The sequence below is a fragment of the Somniosus microcephalus genome, chromosome 14 (assembly GCF_052327205.1).
Source record: "Somniosus microcephalus isolate GS21.2 chromosome 14, FLI_Smic_1.0, whole genome shotgun sequence".
Taxonomy (NCBI): Eukaryota; Metazoa; Chordata; class Chondrichthyes; order Squaliformes; family Somniosidae; genus Somniosus; species Somniosus microcephalus.
In genome coordinates this window covers 25,970,087-25,995,634 of record NC_141000.1, presented here as the reverse complement: position 1 = coordinate 25,995,634, position 25,548 = coordinate 25,970,087, and the positions used below count along the sequence as shown (strand labels likewise).

Below are 25,548 nucleotides of genomic sequence, written 5' to 3'. Positions count from 1 at the left end.
GCTTTTGTGGTCCCATCACATGCAGATCAAATAAATCACCTGCTCCGCTCACTGGTAAACTGATTTTAGCCAGGCTCATCTGTGTGCTTGGTCACTAAGACAGTGAGTAGCTGAGACATACAAACTAGGAAGTTCCCGGCTGTGATCCCTGCTCTCAGCCACAGTGGCAGGAGGAGAATTTGATCAGGGTTCTTGCTGATGGCCCCTGCTTGAAGTATGCATCTGGGGACATGGATGGGCTTGGCTTGTGATGCTCCTATGGTCAAATAGTCTGCGGACACTCACTGTTCATCGACAAAAAACTACTCACAGGCACTCTCACCGAAGTTGCCCCACCTGGCTACATATTACTTGGCCCAACCAATTCATGGTGACGACACAGCTTGTATTGGCAAGTCCCACTTTGACCTCTCCACCTATTCCTTTGGCAACTTGACCACCTCATCCTCCCCACCAACCCCACGCCTCTTATTTAAAATGCTAGCCTTGTATAGCCCTGCCAAGCCCTATATCCCTCACTGATCAACCCCTCCTGCTTGGTGATTTTAACCTCCATCTAAGCGCTCTTTGTCCCCTCGCCTCCAGCTTCTCTGCCCTTCTATCCTCATTCAATCTCACCCCTCGCTCGCACAAACTCACCCAGTTACACCCATGATCACCCCCTCAACCTTGCTCTCACTTCTGACCCCTTCACTCGATCGCCAACAAAGTCAGCTCTGTAAACGTGTCTCCATTACCACCTGCAAACCCATAAGGGGGAATTTTAACCTTAAAAAAAGGGTGGGTTTGGAGCGTGGGGGTAGTTAAATTGTTAAAAATCGGAATCCCGACCTGAACCCGCCTCCAACCCACCCACTTCCAGTTTTAACGGAGGTGGGACAGGGGCGTGGGCTGGGTGCGGGCAGCCAACCCGCTGCCAGGAGGCGGGACGTCAATTTAAATATTTTACTGAGGCCGGAAGCCTCTTTAACCTCCATTTGGATCTGGTCGCGTTTTACACACCTCATAAAACCTGGCAGTTACAGCAAGGCAAGGACTGCTGCATCCAGGAGTTAAGTGTCATTACACCCACCTCCTGATTCCAGGGTCCCTGCCTAACCCACCCCCTGCAATCAGAGACCCCCTCACAAGGCCTTCGATCACCTTCCCAGACCCCCCCTCCCCAACGATGATCCTGAGGCCGGCCCCGATCTTTCTCCCCCCGCCGCCTGATCCCTCGACGGCCCCGATCTTCTCCCCAACCCCCCCCTCACCCCGATCCCTCGACGGCCCCGATCTTCTCCCCAACCCCCCCCACCCCGATCCTTCGACAGCCCCGATCACCCCTCACCCCCCCACCCGATCCCTCGATGGCCCCTATCTTCTCCCCCCACCAACACCCTGATCCCTCAATGGCCCCGATCTCCCCCCGATCCCTCGACAGCCCCTATCTTCTCCCCCCCCCCCCACACCCTGATCCCTCGGCGGCCCCGATCTCCACCCCCCATCCCCCCCAATCCCTCGACGGCCCCGATCTTCTCACCAACCACCACCCCCCCCCCACACTCTGATCCTCCGGAGGCCGGTGCCGGCCCCCTCCCGATCCCTCCCTCCCTCCTCTGTGCGGCCTAGTGCCACAGGCCTACCCAGCCGCAGTCAGCCAGCCTCTCCATCTGGCTGGCTGCGGGTGGGAAACAGAGGCTTCAGATGCAAATCAGGCCCTGCCATTAAAGTCAGCAGGACCTGCGGGAAACCCGTTCTCCCGGATCTCCCGCCCACATCAGAGCCCCCCGCCCCCAACCTGCCTTCCCCATGAAAATCCAGCCCTATCTTCACCATCCACCCGGAGGGGGAACCTCTCCCTAATTCACTCCCAATGCCCCCTTCTCGGCCTCAGGATCGTCTTTCCCCCTCCCACACCCCACTCCGACCCCCAATCCCGTCCCCTCCAGCCACGCCTCATACACCAAGTGCAGAGAACTTACCGATTTTGTGTCTCCATGACTGAGAACAAGGGGTAAATGTTGGTGCTCACTCAACGGGGTGTTAAAGCTGGCAGACCAGGTCGCCCACCCACTGGGTGATGCACCGAGCACAAGTGAGCAGGAGGAGAGGTTGCTGGGGACAAAGGAGGGAAGGAGGCAGTGGCCCGAGAGCCAGTTCATGGCCATTCTCTGCTCAACGCAGACCTCAGGATCGCCGCTTTATAAAGAAGGATGTTTGCTGAGCACGCTGCAGGCATTGGACCCAACACATGCAGATATGCAAAGATCCTGCAGCATTTCGCTCAAGTCTGGTATTCCTGATACAGCAGTCGATCAGCACTGCATTACTATGCCCAAAATCTGCTAGTTTACAAAAAAGCAGAAATAGAACCAATCAATTTACTTTAAAGTTTTTCAAGATCTTTTAGCTGCAATGAATGGGAACTCAGTAGCCATGAGATGTGATGAAAATCTACCAATAATAAATGAAACTAAACCAATCAAATTATTCCAAAATATATTTCCAGAAACCTTTGCTCTGCCATTTCTTTCTCACAAATTCCAATATCCGGGGCACTTATTCGGGCAAACTTGTGCTTTAGGTCTGCAAGCACAGGTTTCTAACATTTCAACAACATATTTCAGAATAACATGATTAAACTTACGTGTAAAATTCTCTTTTGTGCCTTTGAATCCCTTCATTAACATTTATTACTCTGAAAAGCTTAAGGTTGAAATTCCTCCCAGACCTGTTTATCAGGTGAAGAGAGTTGAGAACGACACCTGTGCCTGCAATGGTCAGGATGCTATAACTGAACACGTACCTGTGGAGAAGTCCGAGCATGCACCATTGGAAGCCTCTCAGTGCAATAGCTCCAAGGGTGTTTTCCCTTAGCCTAAAATTCTGAGCTGGTTTTGAAACCATTTGGAGAAGTAAAGGAGTATTGGAGCCTATTTTGAGGTAAAGTTTGAAAGGAAAACTGTTTTCAAAAGCGTATTTTTATTTCAAAGAGAAGAGGCTTGCTCAGAGAGAGGAGAGAGAGTCAGGCAGTGGTAAGAAATAAAGGCGGTGATTATAGCACGAGCATTTCTTTTGTTTATACAGAGAAATCAAAAACAACAATTGTTTGGCAGGAGTTTCTTCTGCCTAGTTGGAGAAGCACCAGAATTGCCCAACAGCAGAAAAATCCAGGCCAATACTCCGTATCTGGCCACGGTTGTACCTGACCCAAAGGTCGCTTGGGAGATACCTTATGCAACTTTATTTCTCCCCAGTGACCCTCCCTCGCAAGATCAGCACAAAACTTTAAAACACAGTGCTTGTACAGTTTTTTAAAATAAGTATAATTCATCAAATCTCAATTATCAAGGACCCAGAATTAACAATTGTAACATCAGAATGTTTTACTGGTCACAGGCCCCACCTGTATCAGAGGATCTACAAGACTAGAAAGTGTAATATTTGTATTTAGGAACATAGGGACAGGGGGAGGCCATTCAGCCCCTCGAGCCTGCTCCGCCATTCAATTAATTCACGGTTGATCTGTACCTCAACTCTATTTACCTGCTTTTGCTCCATATCCCTTGATACCCCTACCCAACAAAAATCTATTGATTTCAGTCTTGAAAGCTCTAATTGTGCCAGCATCCGAAGTTTTCCGGGGGAGAGAGTTCCAGATTTCCACTGCCCTTTGTGTGAAGAAGTGCTTCCTGACATCACCCCTGAATGGCCTGGCTCTCATTTTAAGATTATGTCCCCTCATTCTTGATTCCCCCAGCAGAGGAAATAGTTTCTCTGTATCTACCTTATCAAATCCTTTTAACATTTTAAACACCTGGAGTAGATGATCGCTCAATCTTCTATACTCAGTCTTGAAACAATGGATATGATATATCACATTAAAGCACTCTTTTAAGACAAGCATCTTTTTCTATTTTAACGAGCTCAGCCATAATTGTTAACAGTGCAAATTTGACCCCATCATCGAGTAAGGGCCGCTGCTCTCTGACCATTCGCAGTCTTGTCTGCTCGTTGTGTGAGCACAAGTGCCATTTTGTATATACCACAGATTTATACCTCGCTATCTAATCTTGGTTCTTCATAGCTATAAACATTGCGGAACGAGTTGGAACTGGTCCATCAGTACGGTTTCTACCCACTAGCAGACCGCTAATTATTATTTCTCCAATCACAAAACTGAAAAGAGATGGAGAAAAATCTGGCAGATTTTGGTTGATTTAATTTTACTCAGGAAGGCGACCCTGAGGGGCAGATTCACCGGGGCTTAAAGGGTTAAATTACAAGGACAGGTTGCATAAACTAGGCTTGTATTCCCTGGAGTATGGAAGGTTGAGAGGTGATCTGATCGAGGTGTTTAAAATGATTGAGGGATTCAATAAGGGTAGCTAGAGAGAAACTATTTCCTGCAGTGGAGGAATCCAGAACAAGGGACAGAACCTTAAAATAAGAGCCAGTCCGTTTAGGAGTGAAATCAGGAAATACTTTCTCACACAAAGGGCAGTGGAAATCTGGAAAACTCTCCCTCGAAAGGCTGTGGATGCTGGGTGTCAATTGGAATTTTAAAGACTGAGATCAATAGATGTTTATTAGAGACCTGCTGCAGTAGGTGTGCCAAACATACACAGGATGGGTGGGATTCCCATACACATTGTTGATTTGGATTTGTTCCACGTTTTCAGCACAGACCACGCAGTCGACAAACTCTTGTGACAACAACAGCAAAACTGGAAATTTTGCAGCATCTTGTAGCTGTTCATGTGATGCATGTACCTTAAAGCCTTCACTACAGCTGCCAGGTTACACAAAGTACCATGAGGTATTCCATCCTTCAGGGTCGTGAGCTGTTGGCTTAATAGTAGCATTCCCGCCTCTTACTCATAAGCTGAAGCAGTTCAAACCCCACTCCAGAGAGTCCTGGCGAGTGGAGACTAGAATACAACATCTCCTTCAACTGAGCTGGCAGGCAGGTGACCTGATGCCGAGGCCTAGGCTCAATGCGGCACTTTAACTGGCCAAAACGTGACTATAATAGGTTAACGAGCTGACTGTGGAGGAGAACAGGTTTATAGTGCAAGGTACAGGCAAAGCTGAATGCAAGAGGGATAGAAAATCGAGTGATTTTTAAACTCTGCATACTGCATACCTTTAGGAATATAGATCAAATTAAGGCTGTCCATTTCTAGTATATCGTTTCCTAAAGGACACCCCGTTTATAATTAGACGTACTCCATTTTGTACCACAGCGCTCTCTTCGTAGTTTCTAATGGTGGCTTCAGCTGGACAATGCCCTTGGGTTTTCTGAAGCAGCATTGCGAAGCAATTAGCAGAAGGCCACCGGGCAGGAGAAGGAAGCTACCAAGCCAACCGACAAACAGAGCTTGGCCAAACTCCCAACGTGGGACAAACCCGGGGACGGCGGGATCCCAGAACTTGACCACCGTCACGTGGGCCATGTAGGACACTGGGGCGAGGGTCGTGACTCCCGCCAGAAAGAAGAATGTTCCGCCGCTGACCGCTAATCTTCCCTTGGTAGTCTCATCGTCACCGAAGCAGGTGATGGATGTCAATCCAGAGAGGGAGAGCAGCAAGCTCAGCAGGCCAAGGGCAATGGACACGCACATGAGAATTCGAGCCAGCTGAATGTCCTCTGGCAGATTGAGGAGACTATCGTACCCTTTGCACTGGACAGCACCTTCATCCTGAGCAACACATGTTTCCCAGATGCCAATGGAGAACGTCTCGGTCACTATCAAGTCAGTGTTCAAGATCAGCCACTGAGGTAGCACCGTGGCTACCAAAGAGCACACCCACCCAAGAAGTGATAGAGAAAACCCCACAAGTTGATATATGCAAAGTCTTGACCTCATCTTGTCATCCCTGTGTCTTCCCAAAGGTCTCTCAGCATCGGTGGCAGTACCTGTGATGCTGGCTCCTGTGATACATGGTTCAATAAATGTGTGCGTCAGCCCCTTCTTATTAGAGGACAGCTCTTCGGAAACTCCAGGCAAAGCAGTTTGACTGAAGTCACTCCAGCCTCTTGACATTGGCACACTCATTCTTGGACTGCGTTTGCACGTGAAGCTCTTATCTGGGACACTTGAAGCCGAAAGTCTGGAACAAACAAAAAATGTTGGTTTTAAACAATGCATTTGCTTGAAGTAACTGCATAAGATTAATGAGGAACACTAATTGGGAACTGTGAGGGAAAAATTTAATTGATTTACAAGAAAGCACTATTGTACTGTTTGTACTTCTTTTAACTTGATGTATTGGTTTATCGTACAATTGCACTAACGTCAGTTTCTAAGTATAGCTGATGTAAAGCCTGAAAATGTAAATTCGTTTATTGTTGTGAAATATATTTTTCTGGGCTCCCTTGACAGCTGAGTTGGTAATTGCCCAATGTGGAATACACCACTGCTCATACACAGCTCCCAGGGCCAGTTAGATAGATGGAGTGGAAATAGGGCTGTGACAACTGGGCTGAGCACCCTGAGGTAGAGGGGAATTATTTCCCGACATTACAACAGTGAAAGTGACCCGAGGGGTGTGGGACTGTAGTGGTTATGTTACCAGACTAGTCAATCCAGAGAACAGGAGTTCAAATCCCACCATGACAATTGAATTAAGTTTTCTTTTTAAAAAGCTGGGTCTTGAAATTCGATATTGCCCCGCTTGTGGCGTTAAATTTTAAAAAGTTGGAGAATTAGCACCTGTTGCTAATCCTTCTGACCTCCCGCTAAATTGATTGTTAGCGCTCCTAGAGAGAACTGGAGCGCGAAATCACGCGCTAATCACCTAACTTAGGGCGCTACAGACACAGAGAGCGGGGCGTTACACACAGAGAGCGAGGCGCTACGCACAGAGAGCGGGGCGCTACACACACACAGAGAGCGGGGCATTACACACAGAGAGCGGGGCGTTACACACAGAGAGAGCGGGGCGTTACACACAGAGAGCGGGGTGCTACACACGGAGAGCGGGGCACTACACACGGAGAGCGGGGCGCTACACACACAGAGAGCGGGGTGCTACACACGGAGAGCGGGGCGTTACACACAGAGAGCGGGGCGCTACACACGGAGAGCGGGGCGCTACACATAGAGAGCGGGGCGCTACACACGGAGAGCGGGGCGCTACACACACAGAGGGCGGGGCACTACACACGGAGAGCGGGGCGCTACACACAGCGAGCGGGGTGCTACACACGGAGAGCAGGGCACTACACACGGAGAGCGGGGCGCTACACACACAGAGAGCGGGGCGCTACACACGGAGAGTGGGGCGTTACACACAGAGAGCGGGGCGCTACACACGGAGAGCGGGACGCTACACATGGAGAGCGGGGCACTACACACAGAGAGCGGGGTGCTACACACGGAGAGCGGGGCACTACACACGGAGAGCGGGGCGCTACACACACAGAGAGCGGGGCGCTACACACGGAGAGCGGGGCGTTACACACAGAGAGCGGGGCGCTACACACAGAGAGCGGGGCACTACACACGGAGAGCGGGGCGCTACACATGGAGAGCGGGGCACTACAGACACACAGAGCGGGGCGCTACACACAGAGAGAACGGGGCATTACACATAGAGAGAGCGGGGCGTTACACACAGAGAGAGCGGGGCATTACACACACAGAGAGCGGGGTGTTACACACGGAGAGCGGGGCGCTACACACAGAGAGAGCGGGGCATTACACACAGAGAGCGGGGCGTTACACACAGAGAGAGCGGGGCATTACACACACAGAGAGCGGGGTGTTACACATGGAGAGCGGGGCGCTACACACAGAGAGAGCGGGGCGTTACACACAGAGAGCGGGGCGTTACACACAGAGAGAGCGGGGCGTTACACACAGAGAGAGCGGGGCGTTACACACAGAGAGAGCGGGGCGTTACACAGAGAGAGAGAGAGAGCGGGGTGTTACACACAGAGAGAGCGGGGCGTTACACACAGAGAGAGCGGGGCGTTACACAGAGAGAGAGAGAGCGGGGCGCTACACACAGAGAGAGCGGGGCGTTACGCAAAGAGAGAGAGCGGGGTGTTACACACAGAGAGAGCGGGGCGTTACACACAGAGAGAGCGGGGCGCTACACACAGAGAGAGCGGGGCGCTACACACAGAGAGAGCGGGGCGTTACACACAGATAGAGTGGGGCGTTACACACACACAGAGAGCGGGGCGTTACACAGAGAGAGAGCGGGGCATTACACACAGAGAGAGCAGGGCGTTACACACAGAGAGAGCAGGGCGTTACACACAGAGAGAGCGGGGCATTACACACAGAGAGAGCACGGCATTACACACAGAGAGAGCGGGGCATTACACACAGAGAGAGCGGGGCGTTACACACAGAGAGAGCATGGCATTACACACAGAGAGAGCGGGGCATTACACACAGAGAGAGCACGGCATTACACACAGAGAGAGCGGGGCATTACACACAGAGAGAGCGGGGCGTTACACACAGAGAGAGCGGGGCACTACACACAGAGAGAGCGGGGCGTTCCACGCAGAGAGAGCGGGGCGTTACACACAGAGAGAGCGGGGCGTTACACACAGAGAGAGTGGGGTGCTACACAGAGAGAGAGCGGGGCGTTACACACAGAGAGAGCGGGGCGCTACACACAGAGAGAGCGGGGCGTTGCACACAGAGAGAGCGGGGCGTTACACACAGAGAGAGCGGGGCGCTACACACAGAGAGAGCGGGGCGTTACACACAGAGAGAGCGGGGCGTTACACACAGAGAGAGCGGGGCATTACACACACAGAGCGGGGCGTTACAGACAGAGAGCGGGGCGTTACACACAGAGAGAGTGGGGCATTACACACAGAGAGAGCGGGGCATTACACACAGAGAGAGCATGGCGTTACACACAGAGAGAGCGGGGCACTACACACAGAGAGAGCGGGGCGTTCCACACAGAGAGCGCGGGACGTTACTCACAGAGAGAGCGGGGCGTTACACACAGAGAGCGGGGCGTTACACACAGAGAGAGTGGGGCATTACACACAGAGAGAGCGGGGCGTTACACACAGAGAGAGCATGGCGTTACACACAGAGAGAGCGGGGCACTACACACAGAGAGAGTGGGGCGTTCCACACAGAGAGAGCGGGACGTTACTCCGAGAGAGCGGGGCATTACACACAGAGAGAGCGGGGCGTTACACACAGAGAGAGCGGGGCGTTACACACAGAGAGAGCGGGGCGTTACACACAGAGAGAGTGGGGCGCTACACAGAGAGAGAGCGGGGCGTTACACACAGAGAGAGTGGGGCGCTACACAGAGAGAGAGCGGGGCGTTGCACACAGAGAGAGCGGGGCATTACACACAGAGAGCGGGGCGTTACACACAGAGAGAGCGGGGTGTTACACACAGAGAGAGCAGGGCGTTACACACAGAGAGAGCGGGGCGTTACACACAGAGAGAGCGGGGCGTTACACACAGAGAGAGCGAGGCGTTACACACAGAGAGAGCGGGGCGTTACACACAGAGAGAGCGGGGCGTTACACACGCAGAGAGCGGGGCGCTACACAGAGAGAGCGGGGCGTTACACACACAGAGAGTGGGGCGCTACACAGAGAGAGCGGGGCGTTACACACACAGAGAGTGGGGCGCTACACAGAGAGAGCGGGGCGTTACACACACAGAGAGTGGGGCGCTACACAGAGAGAGCGGGGCATTACACACAGAGAGAGCGGGGCGCTACACACAGAGAGAGCGGGGTGCTACACACACAGAGAGCGGGGCATTACACACACAGAGAGTGGGGCGCTACACAGAGAGAGTGGGGCGTTACACACAGAGAGAGCGGGGTGTTATACACACAGAGAGCGGGGCGCTACACAGAGAGAGTGGGGCGTTACACACAGAGAGAGCGGGGTGTTACACACACAGAGAGCGGGGCGCTAAACAGAGAGAGCGGGGCATTACACACAGAGAGAGCGGGGCATTACACACAGAGAGAGCGGGGCATTACACACACAGAGAGCGGGGCGCTACACACACAGAGAGAGCCGGGCGTTACACACACAGAGAGCGGGGCGCTACACAGAGAGAGTGGGGCGTTACACACAGAGAGAGCGGGGTGTTACACACAGAGAGAGCGGGGTGTTACACACACAGAGAGCGGGACGCTAAACAGAGAGAGCGGGGCGTTACACACAGAGAGAGCGGGGCATTACACACAGAGAGAGCGGGGCATTACACACACAGAGAGCGGGGCGCTACACACACAGAGAGAGCCGGGCGTTACACACACAGAGAGCGGGGCGCTACACACACAGAGAGAGCGGGGCGTTACACACACAGAGAGCGGGGCGCTACACACACAGAGAGCGGGGCGATACACACACACACAGAGCGGGGCGCTACACACAGAGAACGGGGCGCTACACAGAGAGAGAGAGTGGGGCGTTACACACAGAGAGCGGGGCGCTACACACACAGAGAGAGCGGGGCGTTACACACAGAGAGAGCGGGGCATTACACACAGAGAGAGCGGGGCATTACACACACAGAGAGCGGGGCGCTACACACACAGAGAGAGCCGGGCGTTACACACACAGAGAGCGGGGCGCTACACACACAGAGAGAGCGGGGCGTTACACACACAGAGAGCGGGGCGCTACACACACAGAGAGCGGGGCGATACACACACACACAGAGCGGGGCGCTACACACAGAGAACGGGGCGCTACACAGAGAGAGAGAGTGGGGCGTTACACACAGAGAGCGGGGCGCTACACACACAGAGAGAGCGGGGCGTTACACACAGAGAGAGCGGGGCGCTACACACACAGAGAGCGGGGCGTTACACACAGAGAGAGCGGGGCGCTACACACAGAAAGACCAGGGCGTTACACACACAGAGAGAGCGGGGCGTTACACAGAGAGCGGGGTGCTACACACACAGAGAGCGGGGCGTTACACACACAGAGAGTGGGGCGCTACACAGAGAGAGCGGGGCGTTACACACACAGAGAGTGGGGCGCTACACAGAGAGAGTGGGGCGTTACACACAGAGAGAGCGGGGTGTTACACACACAGAGAGCGGGGCGCTAAACAGAGAGAGCGGGGCGTTACACACAGAGGGAGCGGGGCATTACACACAGAGAGAGCGGGGCATTACACACACAGAGAGCGGGGCGCTACACACACAGAGAGAGCGGGGCGTTACACACACAGAGAGCGGGGCGCTACACACACAGAGAGAGCGGGGCGTTACACACACAGAGAGCGGGGCGCTACACACACAGAGAGCGGGGCGATACACATACACACAGAGCGGGGCGCTACATACAGAGAACGGGGCGCTACACAGAGAGAGAGAGTGGGGCGTTACACACAGAGAGCGGGGCGCTACACACACAGAGAGAGTGGGGCGCTACACACACTGAGAGCGGGGTGTTACACACAGAGAGCAGGGTGCTACACACAGAAAGACCAGGGCATTACACACACAGAGAGCGGGGCATTACACACACAGAGAGCAGGGTGCTACACACAGAGAGAGCGGGGCGTTACACACACAGAGAGCAGGGTGCTACACACAGAGAGAGCGGGGCGTTACACACACAGAGAGCAGGGTGCTACACACAGAGAGAGCGGGGCGTTACACACAGAGAGAGCGGGGCGTTACACACACAGAGAGCAGGGTGCTACACACAGAGAGAGCGGGGCGTTACACACAGAGAGAGCGGGGCGCTACACAGAGAGAGAGCGGGGCACTACACACAGAGGGAGCGGGGTGCTATGAAAGGATTTGCAAATTTCATGTCTCCCCCGAGGATTTACTTTTGGTTTATTAAAGAAACCCTGGTTGGACTGAGTTTAAAATCCAGGGCACAACAAGATGGCTGCGGTGAGCCTCATGGCCAAAGCCTGTAAGTTTCAGTTTGGACTGACAGCTTGTATTCTGATGACTGTGAGAAGGAACTTTCCAGAACTTGAATGCAGACAGACCTTCTGCATTTATGCATTAGAAGCAAACCCAGTGGCATTCGGGCCTCTGATTAAAAGCCATCAAGGTTGTTTGCACAAACAATCAGCAATCAGGAGCAGACAGGGCCTATTGAATATGTAGTGGGACCAGCTCAGCTGCATTCAGGCCTTCGTTTAGTGAACGTCAACACTGTTTACCTAAGTACTTCAAAACGATCAATGGGGCATTCAGACTGGAATGGCCCCATCACGAAACCAGTTGGACAAAGGGGAACACTGATGAGACCAGTAAAACCGATTACCGGCCATCCAGGTCGATGGGCCCAGATCGGTACCTTTTGTATGAGTTTCAATGCATCCAGATTAGGCAAAAGAAATGAGCTGATCTGGCGGGAGATAAGGGCTACCGTGAAGGGTATAACTAGTCCCTCGGGAGGCCATTTCTCTCTCTCTCTCCCGCCTCACCTCCGGTGCCCTGCCTTACCATCAACCCAGCAAGAGGATCGTCGACGAAGAGCCCGTCCAGGGAAGTAGAATACCCGCAGTCATGTTTTAATTACTGGGGTATCTCTGTTTTGGGCGGTGAAAACCTAAGACATCGGCAGGCAACAGGGCACGGAGCAGGCGTTTTCAACATCCTAGACTGGTGAGCATCAATTTTCTGGCCCATCACAAGATAATCTAGATAGGTGTAAAGGGTGGAAGTTAAGGGGAATTGCTAAAGTGTCATTTTAGTCACTTTCCCTCGATGTGTCCGTTTCTTCTCCCCCGTTAAGTGTAATTGTGCTGCATCCATAGTGATTTTCTCTGTATAGTAATTGTTCTCTATTTTAATAAACATTGGTTTTCTTTGCACCGAACCACTGGTCTCGTTTGTCTATATCGCTACTTGTAAATAAGTCCGGTGGTCAGAACCAAAGGGGAAGCGATTCGAACCGCACGGGGCTGGAGCAGCTCAGACACACGACTGACTGACCAGACACAAACCCCAAACCAAAAAAACTCCCTACAGAAATGGCGACCGCAGAAGGACCATCGGCGACAGTATGCGATATGACAGACAGTGGTGCGGAGGGAGAAACCGCAATGAAACACACACACTTATGTGTGCAGAAAGGTCAATATCGCCAAGAAATGGGTGGGCGCTATGTTAAAGGCTGAGCGTCCCATAGACGCCGCCGCCCAGTGGACGGCGAGTAAACAGCATAAGAGGGCAATTGAAAAGGCAGTCTGGTTAATGTGTTACAAGAAACAAGTCCTGGTGCTGGACAGTGTTGTAGCAGCACAGGCTGCAAAGCTCAAGAAATTGGCCCTAGAAATGTAGGATAAGGTTTTAGCGGAAGAGAAAGTGCTAGTGGCGCTTCAGGCGTTAAGCCAAGAAAGAGCGCAGACGGCAAAGGAACATCAGGCAAAGGTAGAGCACCTGGAGGCCCGGGCCGTTGAAGTGCAACGGGAACATCAGGCAAGGGTAGAGCGCCTGGAATACCAGACCGCTGAAATTAAAGCCAGCGCTAGGCGCAAGATGGAGCACTTGGAATACCAGGTCAGAGAGGCGAGGGGCAGCGAGATAAGGCTGCAGGACACGATTTGCGACCTCACCCAAGAATTAAAAGAACAGGAGGAGAAAGTAAGGGAGGTAAAGGCAGCATACAAGCTGGCCTGCGACAGGAGGTTCGAGGAGGCAGATCACGGGCCCTGTAGGGAGGAGATAGAAAGCTTGGGCATGGCCTTATCGAGGGCGAAGGGCATGGTATGCCTCATCAGCCCGAAGGCGGGCCAGTCGGACTTTACCGGCAACCCAAACAGAACCGTCCCACAGGCAGCACCCAGAACAAAGTTGGCTAGGGAATCAGAGGTCCCACGGCCACCACCCATAGCTCCGAGCTTTCAGGAGTTCTGGCAGCAAGGGGGGGTGGAGGATGAAGTGGTAGGGGAAGCACAGCGGGCCCCGCTAGATAGGCCGGGACCAGGACCGGTGTACCCCCTCCGACAACGGAGGTATGGCCCGCCCGTTGATGACGAGGACCCAGGGGCCATCCAAAATCAGTTTGTGATGCCGCATGGCACCCAACAGCTCAGGGCCATGGTTAGTCACATCCCCAAGCTCACCGAAAAGGGAGACCCCTCTCTGCAGTTCAGGGAGATAGAACAGGTAGCGTGCGTTAATGACTGCGATGACGCAGAGCAAGCTAAGATGCTGCTGTTTTCTCTGGGGAGTGATCTCCTCCAGACCCTATCTGATGAATGTAAAAAGGGGCAGAAAGATTATGAGGATTTGAGGAACGAGATATTGGAGGCCATGGGACTCAATGACGGTAGTCCGTTCGCCCAGGCGGAAAAAACGGTACAGCTCCCAGGGGGTCCCCGCAGGCGTTCGCAGACAGGCTGTGGCCAGTCTACCAGAGCGCATGCTCGGGAATGCCAGCGCGGACATTACTGAACCAAGTCCAATTGACCCACTGGCTCCGTTGTCTAATGACAAACTGTCTGCCCCAAATCCGAGCCCAGGCTGCGGCCTGGTTTGACCCCCGAAGCCCCCAGGCCACCGAAGAAACGGTGATCCGCCAGCTCGCGGTAGCGTTTAGGAATATGAGGGGTATCGAGACGCCCCAACCCAAGGGAAAAGTCCATGAGGTTAAACCTGGGGGCCAGAATAAGAAAGAATGGCACCAGGAGGGGAACCGTCCCTCCCAGACTAAGTTAAACTGTTACGGGTGCGGGAAGGACGGCCACTGGCGCAAGGATTGTAAAAATCCATGGAAAGACAATAAAGTAAAGAATTCCACAGCCCCAGCCCAGAAGGCAGAGACAGAAATTGCTCCCGCTGCGATCGAGTCATTTTTAGAGACCATGCGATCTCTTATGACCAGCCAGGGGAGAATAGCAGCCACCGCCGGTGTGGTGGTTCCCTCGGCCCCCTCTGATGCCCCACAATGACTAGAGCCAGCGCAGCCTGTCTACCTGTGTGCTCTCTGGTATGATGGATGGAAGAGACCGCTTGTGCAGATGGAGGTAGAGAAGGTTAAAGGGACTTATCTGCTGGATACGGGAGCATCATGCACTGTGATCCACGCAGCTAATCCCACCACCTCACCTCTGTCTAGCGGGGTTCCATACGTTCTATCGGGGTTCACCGGTAAGGAACAGGCGGGAGCATTCTCCAAGCCGCTCTCAATCCGCCTGGGCACGCACCGGACCAAGTGGACGTGCATTCTGGCGAGGTGGGAAGCGGAGGGAGGAAAGGGGATCCTAGGGGCCGACTTCATCGTGGGCCACGGGATCCTCATGGATCTCCGCAATCATTGCCTTTGGGGAGCCAACACGGGTAAAGAGGGAGGTGTAGTAGTCATCCCGAGCAAGGAAGGGAAGGGGACCCTGTGTACTGTGAAGCCGAATGAAGGATACAACCTCAGGCTCATGGTCGACGGTGTCCCGGGGGAATTTCAGGCATTCGTGCAGGCTAACCTAGCTGCATTTGTCACGCACAAACACGACTGCAGGAGGGTCACCGGGTTTGAGGTCAGAGTGGACGGAGACCCCATGGCCCGGCCCCAGAAGCAGTATAACTTCCCCAGAGAAGCAGAGCCCGACATGGAGGCAGCCATGTCCTCTTTAGTACAGCAGGGAGTGTTGAGGCCCACAGCCACCCATGTTAACTCTCCGCTTTGGCCGGTCAGAAAACCGGACAATTCATGGAGAGCCACGGTGGACTATCGGGTGCTCAACAGCAATATCCCTGCGTGCGCCCCCACAGTGGCAGCAGTGGCCGACCTCATCGGGAGTATTCCAGCATCCGCGACTACATTCACGGTGCTGGATATTTCAAATGGGTTTTGGTCCATCCCCTTGAGGAGGGAGGACCAGTATAAGTTCACTTTTACTTTTAAAGGGCAACAGTATACTTGGAACTGCTTGCCACAAGGCTTTCATAACAGCCCCAGCATCTTCCACCAGTATATGGCGGATAGCTTAAAGGAATTTAGTCAGCCCACCCAGTTGCTGCAGTATGTGGATGACCTGCTCTTGTTTACCGACTCAGTCGGGGAGCATGGCCCGCTACTGGCCGAACTGCTGGAGCTGCTACAGAGTAAAGGGTTTAAGGTCAACCCGAAAAAGGCACAGATCGGCCAGCGGGAAGTTAAATTCCTGGGCCTAACCGTCCGTGCAGGAGAGAGAGCCATAGACAAGGCTAGGAGGGAAGCGGTCCAAGAGTTGCCGGTCCCCAACACAGTGAGAGGTGTGAGGTCATTCCTAGGGTTAACGGGGTACTGCAGGGACTTCATTGAAGACTATGCAGCTGCAGCAGCCCCTTTGCTCCGACTCCTACACAGAGGAGTGGAGTGGTCTTGGGATGAGTGTTGCCAGGCAGCATTTGTCAAGCTCAAGGGAGACTTGCAGACCGCACCAGCCCTAGGAGCCATAGATGGGGGGAAAGAGTTCTTTCTGGAGGCAGCGGCTAGTGGGGATAGCCTGAGTGCTGTGCTGCTCCAAGAGCGGCACGGTAGGCTAAGGCCCGTGGTCTACACCTCCATAGTACTCACTGAAATGGAGAGGAGCTACTCAATTTGCGAACGGCACCTTTTGGCCACGTATTGGGCTGTGAAAAGATCCTTGATCTTCACAGGCACCTCTCCCATCACCCTCCTCACACACCACACATCCACCCAGATGCTTCTGGACGGGAGGATTAAAGATGGGACAGTCAGCAGTGTACGCATTGCACGCTGGATCCTCCTCCTCTCGCAGATGGATCTGAAGGTGAGGGGCCTTTGCGAGCCAAAGCTCGCGGTCAATATGGTATATCCTGGAACAGCCCATCGGTGTTCCATAGAAGGGGTATGGGAGGTGAACGTAGGTTTACGGGCCGGGATACATCCCTCAGGCCGCGAAATCTATGTAGACGGTTCCAGCATGGTATCTGCTGGCGAACGACTCACGGGTTGTGGAGTTTATGACCCAACGGCAAACATTGCCCTGGCGATCAAGCTCCCCAGCACCATGAGCGTCCAGCAGGCTGAACTGTCCGCGGTGGTGTACGTGGTTACCCACCCCGAAATCTTCCCCACCCCATACACGATTTGCTCGGACAGCATGTTCACTTGCAACTTGTGTACGGAATACCTGGCCATCTGGTCCCGTCGCGGGTATACCTCCGCCGACGGGAGGCCCTTAACAGTAAAGCCCCTGCTGGAGAAAATCCTGGCAGCCATGGGGGAGGAAGGCGAGGTCTTCATCCACAAAGTGAAGGCCCATTCCTCCACAGAACCCCGCAGCCAGGGTAACCAGCAAGCAGACATGCTGGCCAAGGAGGGTGCACGTGCAGGCACTTTCTGGGACCCGTATGAGTCCGGGCCCGTGGCGGCAGTTAGAGGTAGGGATGGGACCCAAGGGAGCTTAGGAGTAGTGTTAGCCCCGGACCTTAAAACGGTCCAAGCCCAGGACCCTGTCCTGAAAACCATCATTAGCGCAGTAGTGGAGGGCAGGAAGGTAGAAGGCCCTTACGGCGCAGCGGCCCTCTCCATAAGGGAGGGCATGCTGTTCAAAGTAGAACAGTGGGTAGTACCCCAGCAACACCGGAGGGAGTTCCTTCAACTGGCCCATGAGGGTCCGGGAGCAGGACACTCCGGGCCTGAGACCACCTGGCAACGGGTGGAACAGGCGGGATGGTGGCCAGGACTCCGGGAAGACGTCCGCGAGTTCTGTGCTAGCTGTCTTGTGTGCGCTGCAAACAACCCCAACCCCCACAGAAGGAAGGTGCCCATGGGACACGTTAGTAGGGTAGAGGGACCATGGCAGTCAATCCAGATCGACTACATCGGGCCCCTGCCCACCACCCAGGGAGGCTACAAATACTGCCTCGTCCTGGTAGATGTGTTTTCCAAGTGGGTGGAAGCCTACCCCTGCAAAACGGCCACAGCATTGGGGACTGCAAGGATCTTGGTGCGAGAGGTGTTCTCGTGGTGGGGACTATCCCAGTTTGTGGAGTCCGACCAGGGAAGCCACTTCACCAGCCAGGTCATGCAGAACACCCTTACGCTGCTCGGTATTCAGGAGAAGTGGCACGTAGCCCACAACCCACAGTCCTCAGGGATTGTGGAGCGCATGAACCGCACCATCAAAGAAAAGTTGAGGAAGGAGACAGTGGGCTCGCCCCAAAAATGGGCGGAGGTCCTGCCTCCATTCCTCATGGGGATTCGGGCCAGCCAGTCCAAGAGTACAGGGTATTCCCTGCACGAACTCATGACCGGTAGGGTTATGAGGACCCCCACCCATGTTCTAGCCCCAGTTCTTACTGAAGGGCAGCTTCGGGAGGTAAATCGGGATAAATTCGCCCGAACACTCCTCGAGCGCCTGAAACAGATTTATGAACAGGCAGCAGGTAGCATGGGGAAGCAGCATCGGAATAACCGGTTGCTGCTCGAGCCTAGCAAGAGTCACCAGTGGGAGATAGGGGAGCAAGTGATGGTTAGGAACTATGCCCGAGTGGGGAGTTTAGAGCCACTGTACATGGGACCCTATAGCATAGTCAATAAAGCCAGCCCCATGGTTTACGCAGTAAAAATGCCCCGGCGCACAAAATGGTTCCATGTGAATCAATGTAAGTTGTTTAAGTCGGAGGCAGGGAAACAGGCAGCTGGGATTCAACCCGAGGTTAGAAATCCTCAGCCCGCAGCGGGTACGCGCACGCAGGCTGCACACGCAGGCGCAGTTGCGTGCGTCAAGGGAGAAGTTCCCCAGCACTTTGTCCAGACCACTCCCCCTCTCTTATGGGAGGAGCCCGAACCAGATGGCCCCGCCCCTGAACCGGGTTTTGAACCTGGAGGGGAAGACCCTCAGCTACCGGCAGCCGGTGGCGAGGGATTGCCCGTCCCCAGTTCAGGTTTGGGAGGGGAGGGACCCGAGGGAGAAGGCCCCCAGCCAGCGAGGACTGTGACCCAAGCCAAGGGTCCGCTCGCCAGGGTAGCCCCACCAGTAGCACTCCCTAGGAGGTCTCCTCGGCCACCCTAGCCCAGAAAAGTATGGTCACCGGCTCTTCAGTTCAAAAGGGTGGCCTCCCAAGTCAGGGAGAAGCCGAAAGACAGAGGTCCCCAGCCAGCAGCCATAAGCTGCGAGGGACCAGAAGTGGAGATCAGTTCAGCTTTGCTGCAGGTAGTAGCCTGCAACAGTCCTAACAGAGATTAGGCTGGCCGCTCGGAGACGGGCGGCAGATGTACATAGCTTTGTTTAAGTTTAGTAATGTGTATAAGGTTAAGTTAGGGTGTTTTAATTTAATTCTATGTAAGGAACCGTCGTCTATAAGTTTTAAGTATGGAACCGTTCCAGAGTGCTGTCTACGTGAGCCGAGGCCGCGGGACCGGATCACACTTCCCCCAAGCCAGGGAGCCTCCAGGGAACCTGGCTAGATGCTTTTATGTCTTTTTCAGAATTTCGAAATGTGCAGAGGCATAATCCTGCTCGCCCTGTTCGGGCTGAGCCTCGCAAGAAGGGGCGATGTCGAGGACCATCATATCTTCGGATTTTGGGAGTCTTGTATCGGGCATGCGGACAATGTAACCCGTCCATCAGAGCTGATTGAGCGTGGTCAGAGCTTCGATGCTGGGGATGTTGGCCTGAGCAAGAATACTGACGTTGGTGCGCCTATCCTGCCAATGGATTTGCAGGATCTTGCGGAGGCAGCGTTGGTGGTACCTCTCCAGTGCTTTGAGGTGCCTGCTGTACATGGTCCATGTCTCTGAGGCATACAGCAGGGTGGGTATCACTGCTGCCCTGTAGACCATGAGCTTAGTGCCGGGTTTGAGGTCCTGGTCTTCAAACACTCTCTTCCTCAGGCGACCGAAGGCTGCACTGGCACACTGAAGGCGGTGTTGGACATCGTCGTCAACGTCTGCCCTTGTTGACAGTAGGCTCCCGAGGTATGGCAGGTGGTCCACGTTGTCCAATGCCTTGTCGTGGACCATCCGGGAAGGCGCCGAACACCTCGAGTCTCTTCGCCGGGAGCAAGCAGAAGCCAAGCGCAAGCAGCGCAAGGAGCGCACGTCAACCCAAACACCCCTTCCACCCGCCCCTTCAACCACCGTCTGCCCCTCCTGTGACAGAGACTGTAGGTCCCGCATTGGACTAACCAGCCACCTGCGAGCTCATTTTTAATGTGGAAGCAAGTCATCCTCAGTTCCGAGGGACTGCCTAAGAAGGAGATCTTCGGATGCTTGGAGAAGAGAGCGTCCCTAGCACACAACGGAAGTGGTCTACGGGAGGCAGATGAAATCACCTCGTATGTCCACGACGGGAGCTGGCCAAGATGGCTGGGATCCAATTCGACCCAGTATTCTAGTGAGACTGGCTTCACGTATGGGGAGGCCTCCCTCCAGTGCCTGAGGATACGAATCGTCACCCCAAGGATTAGCATCACCGTGGGCAAAAGAATATGTTTGACGTGTAAAGGGAATGTTCCCCTGGATAGGTGGTGGTGGCTCAGAAAGTTAAGCAAAGACACGAGGAACCCCAGGGTAGAGTGGGAAAAGTTAGGGAATGACACTCACAGGACCATTACAGGGACCCAGGGAGGGTTAAGTGTGTGCTGGGATAAATGGTGGGAACCGGATCAGGGGATCTATGTCTGTATGTGGGGATCAGAGAAAGTCTGCCCCATAGGCATTTCCATCATTTTCCGCAGCCAGTGGCAAAATAACGGGAGGGGGATGGACTGGGAGTCCCGCCTGGACGCATGCGCGATCCCGTACTCCCCAATCTCGGTTAATGCCACTGAACTAGTGACCCACCCCCGACGGCCCCTGCCCATGACCCTGACGTCACGGACAGTAGCAGAGGGATGCCCCGCCACCACCAAGGGACCAGGGAACGGCCTGGTGCTAGTACCCACAGACCAGGTGCTGTATCAAGGGGTGCATTACGCGGTGGCCTCGGTGATTTTAAACCTCACTGAGGTACACGTACCCGCGTGGTGCCCCGCAGAGACTGCCAAATTGTATCAAGCCCTATTAACAGAGATGTTTCAAAAATTCCGTGAAATTGACTTTTCGGAGGTCGATAATACCGAATTGTATATTCACCACGAGATTTGGGACGGGATTGGGAGGCAAAGAAGGGGTGTTTTTAATGATGTTTTAACTGGTTTTAACACGGGGTCCTCGGTCATCAACAGTTTAGATGACATCGAGCTGCAGACCCAGATTAATGGTCTAAAAACGCAATTAAAGGGTATTTTAACTGATGAGAATAAGGTGGTAAGTTCTGAGTTGCATGAAGGCCAGGCCATGACTCTCCATTAGAAGGAGATCATCGCGGAGCTGGAAAAACATGCAAAGACGGTAAATGCTCTCATCAGGGAGGACAGAAATGCTCCTGACCAGGCTGCGCAGAACGAGGTGTGCGTGCTGTATGGGGCATGGTTGCTGGGCGAGGGCCGCAGTAATCTGGAGGATTTAAAACAAGGTTTAGTCCCCTCCTGGATCAGCAACAAACACCTTGCAGCCCTCCACCCTTTTGAGAATGCATTAAGCCCGTACCAGCTCCGGCTAGCTTCTGAGGCCTACCCAGTCCCAGTGGACTGTGGGCGGTCCAACCACACCGTCATGGGGATAGTTGTGAGAATGCCGGTCATGGGCGGGACGGCCCGACCCGCACCGGTATGCAGGTGGAGAACTTTGGAGTCATTCAAGGGGGTGCACACATTCGTTTTACAGCGGTCCCGCCCTATGTCATAAAGTGGGAGCACGCTATGATGGGTACTGACCTCTCGGGGTGCCGTAGCCGGGGAGCACACATCATCCTGTGTCCCCAGCACTTGAATGCCTATTCGAAACCACAATGCGGGTTCAGAGCTGCTGACGCGAAACCTATAAATTGTACCATGGAAGCCATGGCACAAGGCCATGTTCCCCCACAGGTAGCATATATAGGAGGTGGGACATATTGCGTCACCGCAGGAGCGTCTCACTACCAGCACGGACAGCACAGCTGGTGCGCGGTGAGTGACAGCAGTTTCTGCTTCAAACCCGAGGCAGAAGTTCAAGTGGCACAGATACAAATTGTCCCCATTCCTGAACCGTCCACTGTTCACCTCACTGTGGAGGAGAGTATTACCCACCTCCAGAAATATGTCGCCCACTTCGGTTACCCGATTCCCCCTCTCCCAGAGCACCTTACCAAATTATTAAAAGCTGTTCTAGTATCACAAAAGCACTTCTACACTTTGGAACAGAAGACTGTACAGATAGGGGCCGACATTTTAGATATTACAACCCCGCCCTGGTGGGACATTTTTGAAAGTATAGAGGTCCCCTCCAGGATCCGTATGGCATCCCACATCTTAGTAGTCTGTCAGCTAGGGATCGTCCTCTACCTGGTATGTGTCTAGTGTAGGAGAAAGGGTCCCGGGGTAGAATTTAAAGCGAAAAGGTTGTGGAAGGACTGGTATGCCCGGGTGGAAGAAGAAGCACCCATGTGAGCTTTGTGTCGTATCACTACCGAGTGATGGCCGATTCGTTTGTTATTTTTAATAAAGCTCGTTCCTTCTATTCATTATTTTTAATAAATATGGTTTTGGCCTGATGTTAATTTTATTAAAGATTGTGTGTTGTAATAAAATTTTATGATGTCCCAAGTAGTGCAAGGGTATTGAACCCCTCCATGCTTGGATTATTGTAACAGATCATATTTTCTATCGATAGATGCCGACCGTGCACTGTGGTTTTCTCTAAGTAAGGGGAATGTATGTGTCGGGGGATCGTGGATAGGTAAATATAGGGGAAGGTTGTTTGTGGAGGGTCAGAAATTTTGCTCACCTTGATTGGACACTTCAAGCAAGTTTCAGTATCCTAGGGGGGACTGAAAGGATCTGCAAATTTCATGTCTCCCCGAGGATTTACTTTTGGTTTATTAAAGAAACCCTGGTTGGACTGAGTTTAAAATCCAGATGTAAGAAATCACACAACACCAGGTTATAGTCCAACAACCCCAGTCCAACTCCGGCATCTCCACACCATGTTTAAAATCCAGGGCACAACAAGATGGCTGCGGTCAGCCTCATGGCCAAAGCCTGTAAGTTTCAGTTTGGACTGACAGCTTGTATTCTGATGACTGTGAGAAGGAACTTTCCAGAACTTGAATGCAGACAGACCTTCTGCATTTATGCATTAGAAGCAAACCCAGTGGCATTCGGGCCTCTGATTAAAAGCCATCAAGGTTGTTTGCACAAACAATCAAGAGCTGACAGGGCCTATTGAATATGTAGTGGGACAAGCTCAGCGGCATTCAGGCCTTCGTTTAGAGAACGTCAACATTGTTTACCTAAGTACTTCAAAATGATCAACGGGGCATTCAGACTGGAATGGCCCCATCACGAGACCAGTTGGACAAAGGGGAACACGGATGAGATCAGTAAAACCGAGTTAAAAAAAATATTCATTGATGGGATGTGGGCGTCGCTGGCTGGCTAGGCCTGCATTTAGTGCCCATCCCTAATTGCCTTCGAGAAGGTGGTGGTGAGCCGCCTTCTTGAACCGCTGCAGTCCATATGGTGTAGGTACACCCACAATGCTGTTAGAAAGGGAGTTCCAGGATTTTGGCCCAGCGACAGTGAAGGAATGGTGATACAGGTCCAAGTCAGGATGGTGTGTGGCTTGGAGGGGAACTTGTAGGTGGTGATGTTCCCATGCGTCTGCTGCCCTTGTCCTTCTAAGTGGTAGAGGTCGCGGGTTTGGAAAGTGCTGTTGAAGGAGCTTTGGTGAGTTGCTGCAGTGCATCTTGTAGATGGTACACACTGTAGCCACAGTGCACCAGTGGTGGAGGGAGTGAATGTTAAAGGTGGTGGATGGAGTGCCAATCAAGCGGGCTGCTTTATCCTGAATGGTGTCGAGCTTCTTGAGTGTTGTTGGAGCTGCACTCATCCAGGCAAGTGGAGAATATTCCATCACACTCCTGACTTGTGCCTTGTAGATGGTGGAAAGGCTTTGGGGCGTCAGGAGGTGAGGCACTCGCTGCAGAATTCCAAGTCAGTCAGGGGTCCCGAGCCAGTCAAGGGTCCCGAGTCAGTCAGGGGTCCCGAGCCAGTCAGGGATCCCGAGTCAGTCAGGGGTCCCGAATCAGTCAGGGATCCCAAGCCAGTCAGGGTCCCGAGTCAGTCAGGGGCACCGAGCCAATCAGGGGTTCCGAGCCAGTCAGGCGCTCTGAGCCAATCAGGGGTTCCAAGCAGTCAGGGGTCCCGAGCCAGTCAGTGGTCCCGAGTCAGTCAGGGATCCCAAGCCAGTCAGGGTCCCGAGCCCGAGCCAGTCAGGGGCACCGAGCCAATCAGGGGTTCCAAGCCAGTCAGGAGCTCCAAGCCAATCAGGGGTCCCAAGCCAGTCAGGGGTCCCGAGTCAGTCAGGGGTCCCGAGCCAGTCAGGGGCCCTGAGCGGATCCAGTGATACGTTTAAGGATTGAGGTAAAAGGACTTCAAGGGGCCTCAAACCGAACCTTTAATGATCCCCCCAAACCTCCCCCCCCCTCCCTCCCTCCCTCCCTCCCTCCTTCCCACCCACCAGGCAAAAGCCGTCCCTGAAGAGAGGATTTTAAGAGATAAGGAGGATGTGTGAAAATAGAACAGCTCTATTAAATGGGGGATTTCAACACACCAATATGGACTGGAAATACCCAAATGGTTTAGAGTCAGAATTGGTAAATAGAATGCATGATTATTTCATGACCCATTGTGTTGGGCGAAACCATTAGACGTCATACTCGGCTCAGTTTGGCAATGGTAATTGACCCCTAGAGTGTACAGGAAATAGAAGTTGAGGCACCTCTGGGTGCCTGAAACCATAATATGACCGAGTTTGATATAATGTTGGATCCATCCCTGCCCAATGCCCAGCTATATGATTTTGTAAAGGCCAAGTGCAAAGACATGAGGGAAGAGCTAAAACAGATCGACTGGGGGAAACTGTCTGGCAGGACCTCAACTGAGAGCGAATGGAACACTTTGAAAGGTCCCTATTGCAAGTGAAAGAACAATTTAGGGCAAGTGGATTTTGATAGAGGTGTTCAAAATCAGCAACAGTTTTAATTAAGTAAATAAGGGGAAATAGTTCCCAGTGGCAGAAGGGTTAGTAACCAGAGGACACAGATTTAAGGTGATTGGCAAAAGAACCAGAGGCAACAGGAGGAAACATTTTTTTTTTACACAGCGAGTTGTTGTGATCTGGAATGCGCTGCCTGAAAGGGTGGTGGAAGCAGATTCAATAGTAACTTTCAAAAGGGAATTGGATAAATACTTGAAGAGAAAAAATTTACAGGGCTATGGGGAAAGAGCGGGGGAGTGGGACTAATTGGAGAGCTTTTCCAAAGAGCCAGCACAGACACAATGGACCAAATGGCCTCCTTTATGCTGTAAGATTCTACAATTCTATGAATCAGAATAGGGCAAAACCGGTTTTCTTTCACAGTCAAGGAGGGTGAAATTCAACTTTGGTAGCACCGCAGAACGGGCACTTGTAGATCGTTTGCCCAATACATGCTCAGTTATTGGACGGGGTGTATAATGGCTGGCCAATCCACTGCCACCCATTTTGTGCCCCTGCCAAAGTTGAATTTCATGTCCTCTGTCTTCAGAAT

At 53.1% G+C, this 25,548-nt stretch overlaps 1 protein-coding gene across 1 annotated transcript in view; it reads right to left on the bottom strand.

The window, feature by feature from the left end:
- Nucleotides 1–3,694: 3,694 nt before the first annotated feature.
- The window catches only part of LOC147107385 (claudin-24-like), a 132,724-nt gene continuing 110,870 nt past the window's right edge, over nt 3,695–25,548 (bottom strand). Inside the window, exon 3 of the mRNA XM_086006373.1 lies at nt 3,695–6,096. Coding sequence (XP_085862499.1) covers nt 5,202–6,096 — 895 coding nt within the window. The 3' untranslated portion in view covers nt 3,695–5,201. The remainder of the gene's footprint in view (nt 6,097–25,548) is intronic.